This window comes from Aotus nancymaae, unplaced genomic scaffold (genome assembly GCF_030222135.1).
Source record: "Aotus nancymaae isolate 86718 unplaced genomic scaffold, 86718_ANA_hifiasm-v0.15.2.pri h1tg000016l, whole genome shotgun sequence".
Lineage (NCBI taxonomy): Eukaryota > Metazoa > Chordata > Mammalia > Primates > Aotidae > Aotus > Aotus nancymaae.
The window spans coordinates 40,116,163-40,137,467 of NW_026988428.1; the positions used below are offsets into that span (position 1 = coordinate 40,116,163).

At 42.7% G+C, this 21,305-nt stretch overlaps 1 protein-coding gene across 6 annotated transcripts in view; it reads left to right on the top strand.

Moving 5' to 3' along the window:
• Positions 1–403: 403 nt before the first annotated feature.
• Positions 404–21,305, top strand: part of RBMS2 (RNA binding motif single stranded interacting protein 2) — a 106,301-nt gene continuing 85,399 nt past the window's right edge. For 2 of the 6 annotated variants that reach the window (XM_064377244.1, XM_064377243.1), the window contains exons 1-2: positions 404–743; positions 872–939. Coding sequence is in view for 4 of the 6 variants with exons in the window: in XM_064377242.1 (XP_064233312.1) it covers positions 2,631–2,696 (66 nt within the window). In the remaining 2 variants the exon portion in view is untranslated. Of the gene's footprint in view, positions 744–871; positions 940–2,390; positions 2,697–21,305 lie in introns of those variants that run through there. The other 4 variants (XM_064377240.1, XM_064377241.1, XM_064377242.1 and 1 more) reach the window with 3 other exon arrangements.

A 21,305-nucleotide genomic window follows, 5' to 3' on the forward strand; every position in this document is an offset into this window, starting at 1 on the left:
TTGTGCCACTGCACTCCAGCCTGGAGCCTGGCGAAAGAGCAAGACTCTGTCTCAAAAAAAAAAAAAAAAAAAAAGGACAAAAATTACCCAGGCATGGTGGCACACACCTATAGTCCCAGCTACTGGGGAGGCTGAGGCAGGAGAATTGCTTGAACCTGGGAGACAGAGGTTGCAGTGAGCCACCACTGGAGAGCACCACTGCACTCCAGCCTGGGTGACAGAGCAAGACTTTGTCTCAAAAAAAAAAAAAAGATACCACTGAGCGATGCTTTTATTTATTTATTTACTGGCTGCTGTGTTTTCAATTTCAGCTGCAATTCCCACACTGAGGCTGTCCCACCCTTCCTGTGTCCCTTGAGCTGAGCAGGCACTTCCTGTCCTATTGGAAATGAAAGTTAGAGATTGGGGGTAGGGTATATGTATTTACTCTGCAGAATGCTAATACTATCTGTTCCATTATCACAGCAAAATGTGACAGGGAAACTAGAATAGACACCTGAACTTCATTTGAGGGAGGGTTTGGGCTTCATGTTTGTTGTGACAAAACAGACAGGGTTAAATCATATCTCAAGAGAATACTGAGGATGGCAGCAAAATGGCCTTATAAAGGGATTTGAAGGCTTTCATTTTACATCCCTATTCCACTTGGATTGGTAGGGGTTACTGGATATCACTCTTAAGTTTTTGGTTTCTTTTCTTGTTAAGGTTACTCCTACAAGGACATTCCTTGGAAACTATTAGAGGTAAGTGTTGCAACTCTATTAGGTTCTTGACTCTTACATTTATATTCCTTCCTAAGAATTTTGTGTTTTCATTCTGTTTGAACTGTATGCTTTTTAAAAAGTGTTTTGTTTTGTTTTGTTTTTAACAGCTCGGAGACAACTAGAAGCAGACATCCCAACTCTGTGGACTTTAGTTTAGACATAAATTCCAGGTTTGGTGAGTTATCTTAATTGTTTCAGTTTCATGGATCTTAAAGATGAAGCAATAGTAAAGTGCTAAATAAGGTAGCCTCCAATTGTTAAAGAAATGACTAGGCACCAAGTTTCATGATATAGTTCAGTTTGATAATTGCTTCTTAAGTATGAACTCATTCCTTGGAGAATCTGAAATAGGAGTGAGGGGCATCAGCCCAGCCCATTGGTGTGATACAAGACAAACAGATCTAAGGATCTGAAACTAGTTATACCCCATACTTTGTTTTGCTTATCTCTGCTCTTTGGTGTGTTCCTCTGTTTGTTCCATTGAACATTAAGATCACTGCAAATGGGCCAGGCGCGCAGGCTCATGCCTGTAATCCCAGCACTTTGGGAGGCCAAGGTGGGCGGATCACTTGAGGTCAGGGGTTCAAGACCAGTCTTGCCAACATAGGGAAACCCCGTCTCTACTAAAAAATACAAAAATCAGCCCGGTGTGGTGGCAGGCGCCTGTAATCCCATCTACTTGGGAGGCTGAGGCAGGAGAATTGTGGAAGGCAGAGGTTGTGGTGAGCCGGATCCGGGATTGTGCTACTGCACTCCAGCCTGGGTGACAGAGTGAGACTCTGTCTCAAAAAAAAAAAAAAAAAAAAAAAGGCCGGGTGCGGTGGCTCACTCCTATAATCCAAGCACTTTGGAGGCCAAGGGGGGCGGATCACCTGAGGTCCGGAGTTCAAGACCAGCCTGACCAACATGGTGAAATCCCGTCTTTAAAAAAAAAAAAAAAAAAAAATCATTGTAAATGTAAAGTGGGAGAAGTCCTGAGCTCATCTCACACACTCAGTCTATAACTCTGTTTTTTTTTTTTTTTTTTTTTTTTGCATGTTCTCCAAGGCAATGTCTTAGAAGCGCCTTTAAAATCAAGCTTAAAATCTTCTTTTCTTTTTTTCTTTTTTGAGACAGAGTCTCACTCTGTTGCCAGCCTGGAGTGCAGTGGCGCGATCTCGGCTCATTGCAACCTCTGCCTCCAGGCTTCAAGTGATTCTCCTGCCTCAGTCTCCCGAGTAGCTCGGACTACAGGCACATGACACTATACCCAGCTAATAATGATGATGAGTTTTCACCATGTTGGCCAGGATGGTCCTGATCTCTAGACCTCGTGATCCGCCCGCCTCGGCCTCCCAAAGTGGTGGGATTACAAGCGTGAGCCATCGCACCTGGCCTAAAATCAAGCTTGAAATCTTACAGCTGAGATCGAAGGATGGAAAAAAAAACACCACTTCATTGTCTTTAAATGAGAATCAGAAGTTGTTCTAGAGGAAAGGGGATAAATTTGAAAGGGGTTAGACCTAAGAACTCTTCTTTCTAGCTTTAACTCCTGAGACTATAAAAAACAAACAAAAATAACATCTTGGGCATTAGGACCCAGTGGAAGTGCCTCTGCCTCATTCAGACTCTGTTAACTTCTCTGGTGACGTAAAGGAGCAGCCCGAGCTCATTCTCTGCCCACAGCCCCCCTTCATCTCTCTCCCTCCGGCTTCTTTTCTCCCCCTTTCTGCTCCCCCTCCCTTCTCCCTCTCCCTCCCTTTTCTCCTTTCTCCCTCTCCCCCTGTCCCTTGCTCTCCTCCTCCCTCCCCCTCTTTCTTACTCCCTCCTTTTCTCTCTCTCTCTCTGTCTGTCTTACTCACTCAGCTCCCTAACATTAAAGAGAAAATGCTGCTATCCGTGACTTCCAGGCCTGGAATTTCGACTTTGGGCTACAGTAGAAACAACAAGAAGGTAGGGAAAAGCGCTTTTTTGGTATCTAGCTACTTCCTTTTCTGGGAATCTGGCAATGCCCTTGGTTTTAACATTCTTTTTAAAGAGGGGAAGGGGATTCCTCTCTCAAGGTTTGTAATTCCTCACGGCGCTTCTCCCTTTTCCACTACTTTTTTCTGCATCTTTTCTCACCTGGTTCTGGAGTTTTAAGGAACTTACGGTCTCTGTGAGGCCTGAAAAGACAGGGGAATTAAAAACAAATCAAGCTTGCAAGTTTGTATCCTTATGAAATGAAGTTACTTTGACTTCCTGCTGACCTATCAATCTCCACAAGGATAATATGTCATCTCAGACCCTGTCCCCCAGTCCACCCACCACAAGATTATTTTATTTTTTGATTAACTGTTTCCATTCTCTCCCCAACCTTCCCTCCTACCCATATCACCGGTAGTATTAGATAGCTGAAATCATAGAAAGTCAGTGAAACAACAGTTTATCAAGAGCTGGATTTACTCTCCTAGACTACAGATCCTACCCACCCAGCCTGTAGAGAAGGAGTCTTGAGAGACAACGCAGTTTGGGATTAAGGCACGGTGTGCTGGGATACTTGGGTCTTGCTTTTGAGCTGATACTTGGAGCTCTGCAGATAGCCAGACTTTGCAGTGATCCTAGGAGTCTTTATGATTAACCCATGGCTGCCAGAGAGTTGTGCTGTCCTTGGGCACATGGGCAGTCTGGGGAGAGATGGACAATCTTGTCCATACTTGACAAGGAATATCTTTGGCTGTTTCTGGCATTTTAGGGCACACAGTATATTGATTAGGAGGAATTTCACACATTAGCAGGAAGAAGACTCTCTTCATGTTGTAGTTGTACTTTGAAGAAAAAATGTGACATAGACATTTAGGGAATCTTTTGCTCATCTAATGGAATGTTGGAGGGTGAGGAACAGTTCCTGCTGCTTTCTCATGGACCTAAAGAGTGTCTGGTCAATGCAGTGGGTAAATGTTTAGATCCAAAACAGTGTTGGTTTATGGGCTTAGTCTATGTGGTACTCATTCTGTTTATATCCTGAAGAAATAAGGGTAGAGGGGAGATGAAATGGGGAGCTATGGGTTAGAGGATATAAAGCAGTAGATATGTAGGATGAAGAAATCCTGAGATCCAATGTACAACGTAAGGATTATAGATAATAAAACTGTACTGTATATGGGATTCCTGCTAAATGAGCAGATTTTAGCTCCTTTTGCCACAAAAAGAAACAAAAGGGATAACTATGTGGGATGATTAATTTACTTCACTCTAGTAACCTTTCTGCTATCAATATGTATCCCATACTTGTATACCTTAAATGTACACAATATCATGAGGTTGAGAAAAAAAAATGTACACAATAAAATTTACTTTAAAAAAGAAATGAGGTGGCTCTGTTGGCTCAATCGGTTAGCATGTGGTACTTATAAAAAATAAATGAGGCTGGCCACGGTGGCTTATGCCTATAATCCCAGCACTTAGGAGGCCAAGGGGGTGGATCACTTGAGGTCAGGAGTTTGAGACCAGCTTGGTCAACATGGTGAACCCCCAAATTAGCCAGGCTTGGTGGCACGAGCCTGTAATTCCAGCTACTTGCCGGCCTGAAGCAGGAGAATCACTTGAACCTGGTAGGGCAGTGAAGGTTGCAGTGAGCCAGGATCTCGCCACTGCACTCCAGTCTGGGTGACAGAGCAAGACACCATCTAAAAAAAAAAAAACAAGAAATGAAATATGAGTTCATACATATTTGTTGGTTATAAATATATGTTTCTATGTACATATACTGATATCCCTTTATCAAACATATATATAGATAATACATTATATATTATATATATTTGAAAGGGAAATATTTCATGTGTCTTTATTCTCTTCAAACTTTGTAGAGTACTATGTGAAAATTTTCTTCCTGATTTTTTTCCTTCCTAGTCTCTCCAGTTACCTAGAACTCATGAAAATAAAATGAATTCCCACAACGAATTACTTCCCTATTAGAGGTTTCATGTATTTGAAGTTATCTAAAAATCTCTTTTCGCTCTCTACTTTCCCACCTTGGAGTAGAGGAAAAATTTAACTAGCTTCTAAATCTAGGATAGTATAGGGGATAAGAGGTATGGTTGTGAATTTGGGTTGAAATCTCTTATCTCTTTCTGATAACTGTAAGGTTTGGCAATTCAGGAATTGTTGGGATTGGTGAGGGAGGTTGGGTAGATACATAATTATTAATTCCTAATGTATTTGTCAATTCTTTGGGTTCTTATAAGTCAATCTTATGATCACATCCAAGGATGCTGCATATGTGTGTCACTTTATGGCTATGCATATGATTCCTTTTGTGTCTATATAAGTTTGTGAATGTAGAGACTTTTCTTTTTTTGAGATGAAGCCTCACTCTGTCACCGAGGCTGGAGTGTAGCAGCGTGATCTCAGCTCACCTCAGCCTCCGCCTCCTGGGTTCAAGTGATTCTCCTGCCTCAGCCTACCGAGTAGCTGGACTACAGGAGTGTGCCACCACACCGAGTAGCTGGACTACAGGAGTGTGCCACCACACCCAGTCAATTTTTTGTATTTTTAGTAGAGACGAGATTTTACCATGTTGGCCAGGCTGGTCTCAAATTCCTGACCTCAAGTGATCCACCTGCCTTGGACTCCCAAAGTTTTGGGATTACACTTTGAGTTGCCAAGCCCTGCCCATATTTTTATTTATTTACTTATTTAAGATGGAGTCTCACTCTGTCGCACCCAGGCTGGAGTTCAGTGGCTTGATCTCAGCTCACTGCAACCTCCGCCTCCTGGGTTCCAGTGATTCTCCTGCCTCAGCTTCCCGAGTAGCTGGGATTACAGGTGCCCTCCACCATGCCCAGCTTATTTTTTGTATTTTTAGTAGAGACTGGGTTTCACCATGTTGGTCAGGCTGGTCTTGAACTCCTGACCTCTGGTGATCTGATCATCTTGGCCTCCCAAAGTGCTGAATTACAGGCATGAGCCACCGTGCTCGGCCCCATATTTTTATTTTAATTTTACTTAATTTTTTCCCTCAACACTAGATGACCAGGGAGGGTGTTTTTAAACTACAGCATTATTATGTTGCTCTTTGTCTTGGTATTAGCAAGTAGGGCTTACTGTGTTTGTTTCTCTGTTCTGGAAAGTGTTTTAGATGCATTTGCTTAGGTAATTTGTATTTTCCATACCCAATTAATTTTGTTTATTTATTTAGTTTGAGAGAGTATCACCCTGTCACCCAGGCTGGAGTGCAGTGGAATGATCCTGGCTCCCTGCAAGCTTGGTCTCCTGGGTTCAAGTTGTTCTCTTGCCTCAACCTCCCTAGTAGCTGGGACTACAGGTGTGTGCCACCATGCCCTGCTAATTTTTGTAATTTTAGTAGAGATGGGGTTTTGCCACGTTGGCCAGGCTGGTCTCGAACTCCTGGCCTCAAGTGATCCGCCTGCCTCAGGTTCCCAAAGTGCTGGGATTACAGGCATGAGCCACTGTCCGGCCTATTTATGTATTTTTTGAGACAGGATCTTACTCTGTAGTCCAGGCTGGAGGGCAGTGCCACGATGTCAGCTCAATGCAACCTCCACCTCCTGGTCTTAAGCAAGCCTCCTACCTCAGCCAACTTTTTTTTTTTTTTTTTTTTTTTTTTTTTTGAGATGGAGTCTTGCTCTGTCACCAGCTGGAGTGCAGTGGTGCAATCTCGACTCACTGCAACGTCCACCTCCTGGGTTCAAGTGATTCTCCTGCCTCAGCCTCCTGAGTAGCTAGTATTATAAATGCCCACCACCACACCTGGCTCATTGTTTATATTTTTGGTAGAGATGGGGTTTCACTGTGTTGGCCAGGCTGGTCTGGAACTCCTGACCTCCAGTGATCCACCCGCCTAGGCCTCCCAAAGTGCTGGGATTACAGGCATGAGCCACCGTGTCCGACCTATATATAACTTTTATATAAAAGTTATTGTTTTTTACTCAAACTAATAAAAGTTATAAAAATTTAACTTTGGCTGGGCGCATTGCTCACGCCTGTAATCCCAGCTCTTTGGGAGGTGGAAGCAGGCAGATGGCTTGAGGTCCGGAGTTTGAGACCCAGCATGGCCAACGTGGTGAAACCCTGTTTCTACTGAAGACACAAAAATTAGCTGGGTGTGGTCGCGAGTGCCTGTAGTCCCAGTTACTCAGGAGGCTGAGGCAGGAGAATCACTTGAACCCAGGAAGTAGAGGCTGCAGTGAGCCCAGATTGTGCCACTGCACACAGCCTGGGCGACAGAGTGAGACTCTGTCTCAAAAATAAATAAATAAATAAATAAATAAATAAATTTTTAAAAAATTAAAAGTAGGATTATTACTTTGAAATATATTTATCAGGAAAGATGTTTCCTGAGGAGCCCATGATAGTCATAGTTTTCTTACTCTTCATTGGCTGGTGGTAAATATAGGAATGCAGCCAACGAATGTATGGCTAATAAATAATAAAATAATAAAAAATGCCTAATAAAGGCAGATTTTTTTTCTCAGGATATAGTGTTAAATTTTGTTTTTCTTTCTCTGGAATTAAAATAGTTACTAAAGGGGAAAAATGTGGATTTCAAAGAGGGATTCTGCAAGATAATTTTGTGGTATTATTTTTAACATCAGTTTTAATACCCTTCAATAACTTGGTTCCTTAAAAAAAAAAAGGCTGAAGTAAAAAGAGATGGGGTCTCAACACTGTTTCTTCAATGTTTGCAGAAGTTGCCTCAGTAGGGAGATTTGAGTATAGGTGAGACTGAAAGAGGAAATGTTTGGGACTAAAGGAATTTCAAACTTGTAAAGGGCCTAACCACGCCTTTCTTGACATCATCTCCTTGGCATGTGTTATTATAATTTAACTCCTCATAGGATCAACAACCATTTCCTTTGGAAAAAAAGAAAACGGACTGTGTTTAACTTAGGATAATTCACCTTCCCCAACATATTTTGCATACATTTCTATTTCTTCTCAATATTAGTATATTGAAGACTAATGGGGAGTGGGAGGTAATGATGAAAGTAAGGCTGGCTGGTGGGTACTGCCAGATCCTTACTCTTTGAGAAGCTTGTTACCTGAGATTGTCAAGAGTGTTTACTCAGGACAGAGAAGTGACAAACTGTACTTCTAACAGGATAGAGAATTTTCTGTGTGTATGTTTACTACTTTTCCTTCTAGTTTCCATCAAATCAAATGTAATAGGACTGAGAATTAAAAACTTGTAGGTCTAACATCTCTTAACTGGGGCAGCTGTTCTGTTATCTGTAATAACAGAATAACAAATGGTTAAAGTTTAGTGGTAGGCCAGGTGTGGTGGCTCACACCGGTAATCCTATCACTTTGGGAGCCTGAGGCGAGTGAATCACCAGAGGTCAGGAGTTTGAGACCAGCCTGGCCAACATGGTGAAACCCTGTCTTTACTAAAAATACAAAAAAAAGTTAGCCGAGTGTAGTGGCAGGCACCTGTAATCCCAGCTACTTGGGAGACTGAGGCAGGAGAATCCCTTGAACCCAGGAGGCGGAGGTTGCAGTGAGCCGAGATTGCGCCATTGGACACCGGCCTAGATGACAGAGCAAGACTTTGTCTAAAATAAATAAATAAATAAATAAAGTTTTGTGGTAATGTTTTTCTGTTGACCCCTCCTTTCCATTTTTAACGCTACTACTCTAATTTATGGCCTCATTACTGACTACCTTTACTACTGTAATAAACATCCAGCATGATTTCCTTGCCTCCTATTTCTCTACTTTCCTATTCCTTGCCCCCAAGTAATTTTATACCTGCTGCCAGCACAGTCTTCCTACAATCCAGCAGTCTAGCGCTATTACCTGTATAAAACACTTCAGGCGGAGCACGGTGGCTCACACCTGTAATCCCAGCACTTTGGGAGGCCAAGGTGGGTGGGTCACCTGAGATCAGGAGTTTGACACCAGCCTGGCCAACATGGTGAAACCCCGTCTCTACTAAAAATACAAAAATTAGCTGGCCGTGGTGGCAGGCACCAGTCATCCCAGCTACTCAGGAGGCTGAGGCAGGAGAATTACTGGAACCTGGGAGATGGAGGTTGCAGTGAGCCAAGAGTGTGCCATTGCATTCCAGCCCGGGCCAACAATAGCGATACTCCATCTCAAAAAAAAAAAAAAAACTTTAATGGCTATGTATTACCTGTTGAACAAAGTGCAAATCTCTGGCCCAGCACCCACTATCTGTCTGACTTTTCCTTATCTTCTCCATTTCCCCTGCCACCATGCCCTCTTGATTCTGTTACATTTGCTCTACTGGCCAGTTGTGTTAATGCAGTTTTCTAGATAATATGCTTTGGTTGCTGGTTTACATTTCTTATTCCATAGGACAATGTGTAGTATAACAAAAAAATATAGAAAAGAAACAGGACAAAGGAAAATATCATTAGAATAAGAAGTAAATTGGAATTAAAAGGCAAATATGGCCAGGCACAGTGGCTCATGCCTATAATTCCAGCACTTTGGGAGGCCAAGGTGGGAGGATCACTTGAGGCTAGTAGTTCTAGACCAGCCCAAGCAACATGGCAAAACCCTGTCTCTACAAAAGATACGAAAATTAGCTAGGTATGATGGTGTGTGCCCGTAGTTCCAGCTGCTCAGGGCTCTGAGGTGGGAGGATCACCTGAGCCGGTGGAGGTGGAGGTCGAGGCTACCGGGAGCTGTGATCACACCACTGCATTGCAGCCGAAGCAACTAAGCAAGACCATGTCTCAAAAAAAAAAAAAAAAGTCAAATATGTAAATCATAAAATTATAATGCTGGAAGATGAGGACTGAAGCATAGTCTTTAAATTTGTTAGTGTCAAGGTGGTTGATGACTTTGACAAGCAATTTCAGAGGAATGGGGAGCAAAAGCAAGATTATCGGAGTAGGTTGAGTGAAAAAAGGTAAGGAAGTATAGATGGTATATATACACTAATCTTTTAAGGACTTTGATTAAGATGTAGAGCAGAATCCAAATAGAAAGTAGGCAAAAGGTCTGAATAGATATTTATCCACAGGCTCTATAGAAAGATGCTTAATATCATTAGTCATCAAGTAAATGTAAAATAAAGCCACAACGAGATACCACTTCATACCCACTATGCTGTTTATAATCAAAAAGACAGATAATAAAAAAGACTTCTGGGCACCATGTTGCCCAGGAGTTTGAGAGCAGTCTGGGCAACATGGTGAAACCCCATCTGTACAAAAATTAGCTGGGTGTGGTGGCACACACCTGTAGTCCTAGCAATTAATACTTGGGAGGCTAAGACAGGAGGATTATTTGAGCCTAGGAAGTCAAGGCTTCGGTTGATTCCACAACTGTCTTCATTCTGGGTGACAGAGCAAGACTGTCGAAGAAAGAAAGAGAGAAAGAGGAAAGGAAAGAAGGAAAGAAGGAAGGAAGGAAAGAGAGAATAAATATATGGAGTAACTGGAGTCTTCATACACTGCTGGTGGGAATGTAAAATGGTATAGCTGCTCGTCCTCAAAAGGTTAAGCAAAGACCCAGGAATTCCACTTTTAGATATATGCCTAAGAGAAATGGAAACATAAGTTCACCCAAAGACCTCTACATAAATGTTCATAGCAGCGTTATTCTTAATAGTCCAAAGTGGAAACAACCTAAAGGGCCATCAACCTTTAGGATATATTCAACCTTTAGGATGAATGGACATATAAAATATACTGTGTGCCCATACAATGAAATATTCAGCAATAATAAGGAATGGGGTACTAGGCTGAGTATACTTTCTCATGACTGTAATTCCAGCACTTTGGGAGCCCGAGGTGGGGGAATTTCTTGAGCCCAGGAGCTATAAAAAGTACAAAAATTAGTCAGGCATGGTGTGCGACACACCTGTAGCCCTAGCTACTCGGAAGGCTGAGGTGGGAGATGGAGGCTGCAGTGAGCCAAGTTCACACCGCTGTATTCCAGCTTGTGCAACAGAGCAAGACTCTGTCTCCAAAAAAAAAAAAAAAAAAAAAAAAAAGCCCTGGGGGAAAAAAAAAGAAATGAAATACTGATACATGCTAAAAGTGGATGACCTTAAAAACATTATGCTCATGAAAGAAGCCAGTTATAAGAGACTACATGTTGTATGATTCCATTTACGGGAAATGCCCAGAATATGGAAATCCATAGAGACAGAAAGTTGATGAGTGGTTGCCTAGGGCTGGGTGGGGAAATGGGGAGTGACTGGTAATGGGTATTGTGTTTCTTTTTGAGATAATGAAATGTTCTAAAATTGATTGTGGTTATGATTACACAACTCTGTGATCTAAGTACCACTGAATTTATGCTTTATTTATTTAGAGACAGGGTCTCACTTTGTTGCCCAGGCTGGAGTGCAGTGGCACAATCATAGCTTAACTGAAGCCTCAAACTCTTGGCTCAAGGGATCCTCCTGCCACAGCCTCCCAAGTAGCTGAGATTGCAGTGCCACATGCCTAGCTAATTAAAAAAAATTTTTTTTTTGTAGAGATGGGCTCTTGCTATGTTGCCCAGGCTCGTCTCAAACTCCTGGGCTCAAGTGATCCTCCTGCTTTGGCCTCCCAAAGTGCTTGGATTACAGACATGAGCCACTGTGCCTAGTTCTGAATTTAAACTTAAATGGATGACATGTGTGGTATGTGAATTACATCTCAGTGGAGTTGTTATTTTTTTTTAAAGGGAGCAGAGAAATGAGATAAAAGATGGAAGAGGATAGGAGTGCTGTCAAGAGAGAATTTTCTTTTCTTTTTTTAGATAGGGTCTTGCTCTGTTGCCCAGGCTGGAGCGCAGTGCAATTCATGGTTCACTGTAGACTCAACCTCCTGGGCTCAAATGATTCTCTTACCTCAGTCCAGACTCCCGATTAGCTGGGACTACAGGCTTATGCCATCATCCCTGGTTAAATTTTAAATTTTTTGTGAGATGGAGCCCCACTATATTGTCCTAGCTGGTCTCGAACTCCTGGGCTCAAGTGATTCTCCCACCTCGGCCTTCTAAAGTGCTGGGATTTCAGGCATGAGATACTGCACCAGGCTGAGATAATTTTCTTAAAGATGGGAGATGTAGGAGCCAAATGTAAAGAGAATCATGACCAGTTACTTGATACTTATTCTCTAAATATGCATGTTCGTATCCCTCCAGCTCTAATCTTTTTGTTGTTCTTGTGTCTTGTGCATTCAGCCTCTGATCCTTTTTGTTGTTGTTACTTAATTCTAGAATGGCCTTTCGTTCATTGGTTTACTTCACTCCTATTACTTATATTTATTGAACAGCTGCAACATGCTAGGCCCTGGGGTTAAGGCATGATTGTAGCCCTTCAAGAACTCACAGTCAAAACTGTCTTTAAAAATCTTACCCTCTCACTTAAATTATTATTAAAAAAAAAATCTTACCCATACCTTTATGTTCAGTTGAAATGTTGCCTCTTATATAAAGCTTCTGCTAATTTCTCCATTTCCCAGCCCCAGAGTGGACTGTTTTTCCCAAAGGTGACTTTTTTCTGAACCACCATCATGTTTTATATATCTTATATGATGTTTATATAATTTTGCATTGTATTGGAATCATTTAGGTAATTGTCTTATCTTCATTGCTAGAGTGTAAGCTCTTTTTTTTTTTTTTTTCTTTTTTGAGATGGAGTTTCACTCTCATTGCCCAGGCTGGAGTGCAATGGCACCATCTTGGCTCACGGCAAGCTCCGCCTCCTGGGTTCAATAAATTCTCCTGCCCCAGTCTCCTGAATAGCTAGGATTACAGGCACGTGCCACCACGCCTGGCTAATTTTGTGTTCCTAGTAGAGATGGTGTTTCTCCATGTTGGTCAGGCTGGTCTCAAAATCCTGACCTCAGGTGATCCACCCACCTCAGTCTCCCACAAAGTGCTGGGATCACAGGCGTGAGCCACCTCACCCGGCCCTAGAGTATAAGCTCTTTAAGCGTAGAGACAGTTATTCAGTTTATTATCTCACCAAATACCTAATATAGCATTTTTTTTTTTTTTGAGATGGAGTCTTGTTCTGTCGCCCAGGCTGGAGTGCAGTGGCGTGATCTCAGCTCACTGCAACCTCTGACTCCTGGGTTCAAGCGATTCTTCTGCCTCAGCCTCCTGAGTAACTGGGACTACAGGTGCCCGCCACCATGCCTGGCTAATTTTTGTATTTTTAGTAGAGACAGCGTTTCACTGTATTGTCCAGGATGGTCTCGAACTCCTGACCTTGTGACCTGCCCACCTTGGCCTCCCAAAGTGCTGGAATAACTGGCCGGGCGCAGTGGCTCACGCCAGTAATCCCAGCACTTTGGGAGGCTGAGGTGGGTGGATCATGAGGTCAGGAGTTTGAGACCAGCCTGGCCAATATAGTAAAACCCCATCTCTACTAAACATACAAAAAAAGTAGCCAGGCATGGTGGTGGGCGCCTGTAATCCCAGCTGCTTGGGAGGCTGGGGCAAGGTGAATTGCTTAAACCTGGGAGGCAGAGGTTGCAGTGAGCTGAGATCAGGCCACTGCACTCCAAGCCCGGGTGACAGTGCGAGACTCCGTCTCAAAAAAAAAGTACTGATATATTTTATTGAATTATTTTGAGGATTGGTAATGTTTATAATCACATATTACCCTGTATATTGGGGGTTATTTCTCTTATTTAAAAAAAAAACATTGTGGGCCGAGTATGTGGCTCATGCCTGAAATCTCAGCACTTTGGGAGGTGAAGTGGGTGGATCACCTGACGTCAGGAGTTAGAGACCAGGCTGGCCAATATGGTGAAACCCCGTCTCTATTAAAAAGTACAAAATTAGGCCGGCTGCATTGGCTTAAGCCTGTAATCCCAGCACTTTGGGAGGCCAAAGTGGGTGGATCATGAGGTCAGGAGTTTGAGACCAGCCTGACCAACCTGGCAAAACCCCGTCTCTACTAAAAATACAAAAATTAGTTGGGTATAGTGGCATGCACTTGTAATCCCAGCTACTTGGGAGGCTGAGGCAGGAGAATCACTTGAACCTGGGAGGTGGAAGTGGAAGTGAGCTAAGAGCGCGCCATTGCACTCCAGCCTGGGCGACAGAGCGAGACTCCGTCTCAGGAAAAAAAAAAAAAAAAATTAGCTGGGCATGGTGATCCGTGCTTGTAATCTCAGCTACTTGGGAGGCTGTGCCAGGAAAATCACTTGAACTCAGGAGGCAGAGGTTGCAGAGAGCCAAGATTGTGCCATTGCACTTCAACCTGGGCAACAAGAGAGAAACTCCATCTCAGAAACAAACAAACATACATTGTGAAACTATGGAGTATAAAAAAGAAAAAAAAATTGTCCAGGTGCGATGGCTCACGCCTGTAATCTTAACACTTTGGGAGGCCGATGTGGGCAGATCACGTGAGGTCAGAGTTTGAAAGCAGCCTGACCAAAGTGGTGAAACCCTGTCTCTACTAGAAACACAAAAAAATTAGCCAGGCATGGTAGCACATGCCTGTAATCCCAGCTACTAGGGAGGCTGAGGCAGGAGAATCACTTGAACCCAGGAGGCGGAGGTTGCGATGAGCAGAGATTGCACCACTGCACTCAAGCCTGGGCGACAGAGTGAGACTCCATCTCAAAAACAAACAAACAAAAAACACCTTTTTTTTTTTCTTTTTTTTCTTCTAGCCACTGTTTCATTTCTCTTCTTCCCTTTACAGTAAAACATCTTGAAAGAGCTATCTATTCAAGAGTCATATATACTTCCTGTCTCTAATTTACTTCCTTCCGTTCTTTTTTCTTTTATTATTTTGAGTATATTGTCTGATAATAAAAAAGTTTACATGTAGTTATAAAGTGTAATAATAGAGGAACACCAGTAAGAGGTACTCTCAAGTACTAGACTAGATTCATTGCCTATAAATTATATACACAGGAATTTCTCCGTCTCATCCTCTGCACCTCTTCTAGAGGTAACCACTGTCCTAAATTCTGTCTTCATCATTCTCTTCCATTTTATTTTATTTTATTTTTGAGACAGGGTCTCATTTTCTCACTAGGGCTAAAGCTCAGTGGCTCAATCATGGTTCACTGCAGCCTTGACCTCCCTGGCTCAAGCAATTTCCCACCCCAGCCTCCTGAGTAGCTAGGACTACAGGTGTGCGTCACCACGCCCAGCTAATTTTTAATTTTTTTGTGGAGACAGGGTCTCACTATATTGCCCAGGCTGGTCTCGAACTCCTGATCTCAAGCGATCTTCATGCCTTGGCCTCCCAAAGTGCTGGGATTATAGGTGTGAGCCATGGCACCCAGCCCTATTACTTTTTTTTTTTGAGACAAGGTCTCATTCTGTCACCTAGGCTGGAGTGCAGTGGCTCGATCTCAGCTCACTGCAACCTCCACCTCCCAGGTTCAAGGGATTCTCATGCCTCAGTCTCCTGAGTAGCTGGGACTACAGGCGCACACTACCATGCCCGGATTATTTTTGTGTTTTTAGTACAGACCGGGTTTCACCATGTTGGCCAGGTTGGTCTCGAACTCCTGATCTCAAGTGATTCATCCACTTCGGCCTCCCAAAGTACTGCGATTTCAGGCATGAGCTACTGTGCCCAGCAGGCCTATTTCTTTTTAAAAACAGTTTTAGTTTTCTGTGGAGGAGAGTGAAGCCAGTGTACTTCTATACTGCCATTTCAGAACTGAAAGTCTTCCCAAAAATATATAGTTTTAACATCACGTTTCATTAACTTGTTTGCATTGTTCTAAGTACTTTATGTAACTATATATAATTGTATCTATATAATATATAGTTATATAACTATATCTTATTTAATCTTTACAACTGCATCATTATTATTTTATAGAAGAGGAAAAAGTCAGTTACAGAGAGTTTGAAAATCATATGGCTAGTGAATGACCCCACTGGGATTTGAACCCAGGTAATTAGTTCCAGATCTGTGCTTGCAACCACTGCTGCCATATCTTATTGCAGCACATAGTCTTCTGGGTTTTTTTGTTTTTTTACTTTCAATGTTGTGTTTTCACAATTCATTCATGTTGCATGTAGATGTGGTTTATTCATTCTTTTCCCATGCTTTATAATATTTCATTTGTGCATATACCAGAATTTATCCATTCCCCTACCAATGGACTTTCGGATTGTTTCTAGATTTTGTATGTTCGTTTTTGCTATTTTTGAAATTGCTTCTCTGAACATTCTTTTTTTTTTTTTTTTTTTGAGACGCAGTTTTGCTCTTGTTACCCAGGCTGGAGTGCAGTGGCACGATCTCGGCTCACCGCAACCTCTGCCTCCTGGGTTCAAGCAATTCTCCTGCCTCAGCCTCCTGAGTACCTGGGGCTACAGGCACGTGCCACCATGCCCTGCTAATTTTTGTATTTTTAGTAGAGACAGGGTTTCACTATGTTGACCAGGATGGTCTCAATCTCTTGACCTTGTGATCCACCCACCTCGGCCTCCCAAAGTGCTGGGATTATAGGCGTGAGCCACCGCGCCCGGCCCTCAACATTCTTATATATGTCATATCCTCTGAACATTCTTATATATGTCATATATATGTGCAAGAGTTTCTCTTGGGTTTCCACCTAGGAGTGGTATTGCTGAGCCATCAGGTATGCAAATATTCTACTTTGGGAGATAATGCTAAATTTATTTCCTAACTATTGTACCAAATCTGTTCCCATCAACACTGTATAAAATTTATGCTGGGTGCAGTGGCTCACACCTGTAATCTGGCACGTTGGGAGGCCGAGGTGGGCAGATCACCTGAGGTCAGGAGTTCAAGATCAGCCTGGGCAACATGGTGAAACGCTGTCTCTACTAAAAATACAAAATTAACCGGGTGTGGTGGTGCACGCCTGTGATCCCAGATACTTGGGAGGCTGAGGCAGGAGAATTGCTTGAACCCAGGAGGTGGAGGTTGCAGTGAGCTGAGATCACGCCATTACACTCCAGCCTGGGCGACAAGTGCAAAACTCCATCTCAAAAAAAAAAAAGGCTGGCATGGTCGCTCATGCCTGTAATCCCAGCACTCTGGGAGGCCGAGGCGGCAGAATACCTAAGGTCAGAAGTTCTGCCCAGCTAATTTTTTGTAGAGATGGGGTTTCATCATGTTGCTCAGGCTGGTCTTGAATTCCTGGGCTCAAGTAATCCTCCTGCCTTGGCCTCCCAAAGTGCTGGGATTACAAACGTGAGCCACCATGCCTGGCTTGAGCTTCTTGAAAGAGTAGTCTGTATAGAGTCTCTGTTTTCTTACCTCTCACTCTTTTTCTTAGTAAGACATTTATTTATTTTTATTTTATTTTATTTTTTTGAGATGGAGTCTCACTCTGTCGCCCAGGCTAGAGTGCAGTGGTGCAATCTTGGCTCACTGCAGCCTCCGCCTGCCAGGTTCAAGCAATTCTCCTGCTTTAGCCTCCTGAATAGCTGGGACTACACGCACATGCCACTGTCTGGCTAATTTTTTGTATTTTTGGTAGAGATGAGGTTTCACCATGCTGGCCAGGCTGGTCTCAACTCCTGACGTTGTCGTGATCTGCCCACCTCAGCCTCCCAAAGTGCTGGGATTACAGGCGTGAGCCACTGTGCCCTGCCTATTATTATTATTATTATTATTATTATTATTATTATTTTCTTGAGACAGAATCTCGCTCTGTCACCAGGCTGGAGTGCAGTGGCACGATCTCAGCTCACTGCAACATCCAACTCCCAGGTACAAGGCATTCTCCTGCCTCAGCCTCCCAAGTAGCTGGGATTATAGGCACGTGCCACCACATCCAATTAATTTTTGTATTTTTAGTACAGACAGGGTTTCACTATGTTGGCCAGGATGGTCTTGATCTCCTGACCTTGTGATCCACCTGCCTCGGCCTCCCAAAGTGCTGGGACTACAGGCTTGTGCCACTGCACCCATCCCTATTTTTATTTTTAATTGTGGCAAATATACATACCATAAAATATACCATCTTGAACTTTTTTTTTTTTTAAGATGGAGTCTTGCTCTGTGGCCCAGGCTGGAGTACAGTGGCAGGATCTTGGCTCACTGCAAGCTCTGCCTCCCTGGTTCAAGTGATTCTCTTGCCTCAGCCTCCCAAGTAGCTGGGATTACAAGTGCCTGCCACCACGCCTGGGTAGTTTTTGTATTTTTAGTAGAGATGAGATTTCACCATGTTGGTCAGGCTGGTCTTGAACTCCTAACTTCAAGCAATCCACCTGCCACAGCCTCCCAAAATGCTGGGATTACAAATGTGAGCCACCACGCCCAGCTCATCTTGAACACTTTAGTGTACAGTTTAGTAGCATTAAGTGCATTTCCATTATTGCACAACCCATCTCCAGAACTCTTTTCATCTTACAAAACTGAAACTTGGCTGGGCGTGGTGGCTTACGCCTGTAATCCCAGCACTTTGGGAGGCCAAGGCGGGCAGATCACCTGTTTTGAGATGGAGTCTCACTTACCAACAAGTGTTGGTAAGGATGCAGAGAAATTTTTGCTTTTTTTTTTTTTTTTTTTGACAAGTAGCCATCCTGATGCTGATGGGTGTGAGGTGGTATTTCATGGTTTTGTGTTTCTTTAATGATTAGTGGTGTTGAACATCTTTTCATGCTTATTGGTCACTTGTAAATTTTCTGTGGAGATAAGTCTATTCAAGTCCTTTGCTTATTTTATTTTATTATTATTTTTTTGAGATGGGAGTTTTGCTCTTTTTGCCCAGGCTGGAGTGCAATGGCACGATCTTGGCTCCCTGCAACCTCTACCTCCTGGGTTCAAGTGACTCTTCCTGCCTCAGCCTCCCAAGTAGCTGGGATTGCAGACATGCACCACCATGTCCAGCTAATTTTCGTATTTTTAGTTGAGATGGGGTTTTGCCAGGTTGGCCAGGCTGGTCTTAAACTCCTGGCCTCATTTGATCCACCACCTCAGCCTCCCAAAGTGCTGGGATTACAGGCATGAGCCACCACACTCAGCCCATTTTTGGGATTTTGATAGGGATTACATTGAATCTGCAGATTGCTTTGGGTAGTACTGATATCTCTTTTTTTTCTTTTTTTTATCTTTTGGACTTTTTGATCTCCAAAGTACTGATATCATAACAATATTAATTCTTCCAATCCATGAGCATGGGGTGTCTCTCCATATATTTGTGTCTTCCGCAAGCTCTGTCTCAAAGAAAAAAAATTGCTGAATTCTATGTAATTAACATAGCGTCTTCTGCAATTTCTTTCTTTTTTTTTTTTTTGAAATGGAATTTTGCTCTTTGTTGCCCAGGCCAGAGTGCAGTGGCGCAATCTTGGCTCACTGCAACCTCTGCCTCCCAGGTTCAAGCAATTCTCCTGTCTCAGCCTCCGGAGTAGCTGTGATTATAGGCACCTGCCACCATGCCTGGCTAATTTTTGTATTTTTAATAGAGACAGGGTTTCACCATGTTGACCAGGCTGGTCTACAAACTCCTGACCTCAGCTTCCCAAAGTGCTGGATTACAGGTGTGAGCCATCACGCCTGGCCTGCAATTTCTTTTAGTAATGTTTTTAGCTTTCAGTGTACAAGTCTTTTGCCTCCTTGGTTAAGCATATTATTATTTTGGTGCTATTAGAAATGGAACAGTTTTCTTAATTTCCTTTTCAAATCATTCTTTGTAATTACATAGAATTCAGCAATTCTTTTTATTTTGAGACAGAGCTTGCTCTGTTGCCCAGGCTGTAGTGCAGTGGTGCAATCCCAGCTTACTGCAACCTCCATCTCCAGGTTCAAACGATTCACCTGCCTCAGCCTCCCAAGTAGCTGGGATTACAGGTGTGTACCACCACGCCCAGCTAATTTTTTGTATTTTTAGTAGAGATGATGTTTCAGCATGTTGGCCAGGCTGGTCTGGACCTCCTGACCGCAAGTGATCCGCCCACCTCAGCCTCCCAAAATGTTAGGATTACAGGCCTGAGCCACCGTGCCTGGCCAGAATTCAGCAGTTCATTAAGTCTATTTTTGTGTATTGATTCAGTGAATCAGATATTGCCTTTCTGTTATAGAGGGTAAAAATTTATTTCTCTTAAGCCTTGTGTCCTTATGTTCTAGCTTCCCCTTTCTTCCCAACTTCTGTGTATAAGTTGTGTCATGATTTTTAGTTATATCAGTATTCAGTATTTATATTATGATTTTATAAGTATTATTTCTAGCTAAACTATATCATATGCTATAATAGTTCCTTTGTTCAATTTTTGTTTTCCTTGGAGTTAATTGCCTTGTTTTCTTAGTTTTATTTTATATAATAAGCAGCATTTTTATATATCAGTTAGTGTTCTTTTATTTTTTTGAGACAGTTTCAGTCTTGTTGCCCAGGCTGGAGTGCAATGGTGTGATCTCGCCTCACTGCAACTTCTGCCTGCCGGGTTCAAGCGATTCTCCTGCCTCAGCCTCCCGAGCATACCAGTTACTGTTCTAAGCCCTTTAAAAAATTTGACTCACATAAGCCTTCTAAAAAGCATCTGAGAGGCCGGATGCTTCATTACATTCCAGCTTCACTGGCCTTCTATTCCTTCCAATTTCTGTTGAAAGTCCCACCTTACAGCTTTTAACCATGTTGCTCCCTCTTTCTGGAATGATCTCTTTCATCTTCTGAATGGCTAATTTCTTCTCATCCTTGAAGTCTTTTGTCATTAAATGTCATCTTTCTGACTAGCCTAATGAAAATAGGCCACAGCTTTCCGTTTTTTTTTTTTTTAGCTCATTTATCACAGTGAGTAATTATTAAGTATTTTATGATTATTTGATTAATGTCTCTCTCCCCACTCAACACCCCTGAAAATTTCATTAGGACCAAAACCATGTCTGGGTTAGCTAAGCATTTTGTCCTTGGTACCTAACATAGTGCCTGGTACTCTAAAGTGGGCATTGAATATTTACTGACTGAATAGATGTCAGCTCCTTTTATGTTTCATGGTAAGAGTTTTACGTCTGTGTGTGTGTGTGTGTGTGTGTGTGTGTGTGTGTATGTGTTTATTTATTGCTGAAGGGGGTCTCACTCTGTGTCCCAGGCCAGAGTGCAGTGGTACAATCATAGCTCACTGCAGCCTCAAACACCTGGGCTCAGGTGAACCTCCTGCCTTAGCTTTCCATGTAGCCAGGACTACAGATGTACACTGACACACAGAGCGATTTTTTAAAAAGTTTTTATTTAAGAGACAAGATCTCACTATGTTGCCCAGACTGATCTCGAACACCTGGCTTCAAATGATCCTCTCACCTCAGCCTTCGGAGTAGCGGGGATTATAGGCAAGAATAATCAAACCTGGCTACATGCATTCATTTAAATCTCCACAACAGTCCTATTTCACAGGTGCTGTTAACTGTCCCCATTTTATAGGTGAGGTTAAGCAACTTATCCAAAGTGACACAGCTAGTACAAGGCAATGCTAGAATGAAACCTAAATCTTGGTAGCTCATACCTGTAATCCTAGCACTTTGGGAGGTCAAGGCAGGAGGATTGGATCACTTGAACCCAAGAGTTCAAGACCAGACTAGGTAACATGGAAAGACTACATCTCTATAAAAAATTCAAATTTTAGCCGGATGTGATATCATGTGCCTGTAGTTGAAGCTACTCAGAAGGCTGAGGTGGGAGGATTGCTTGAGCCCAGGAA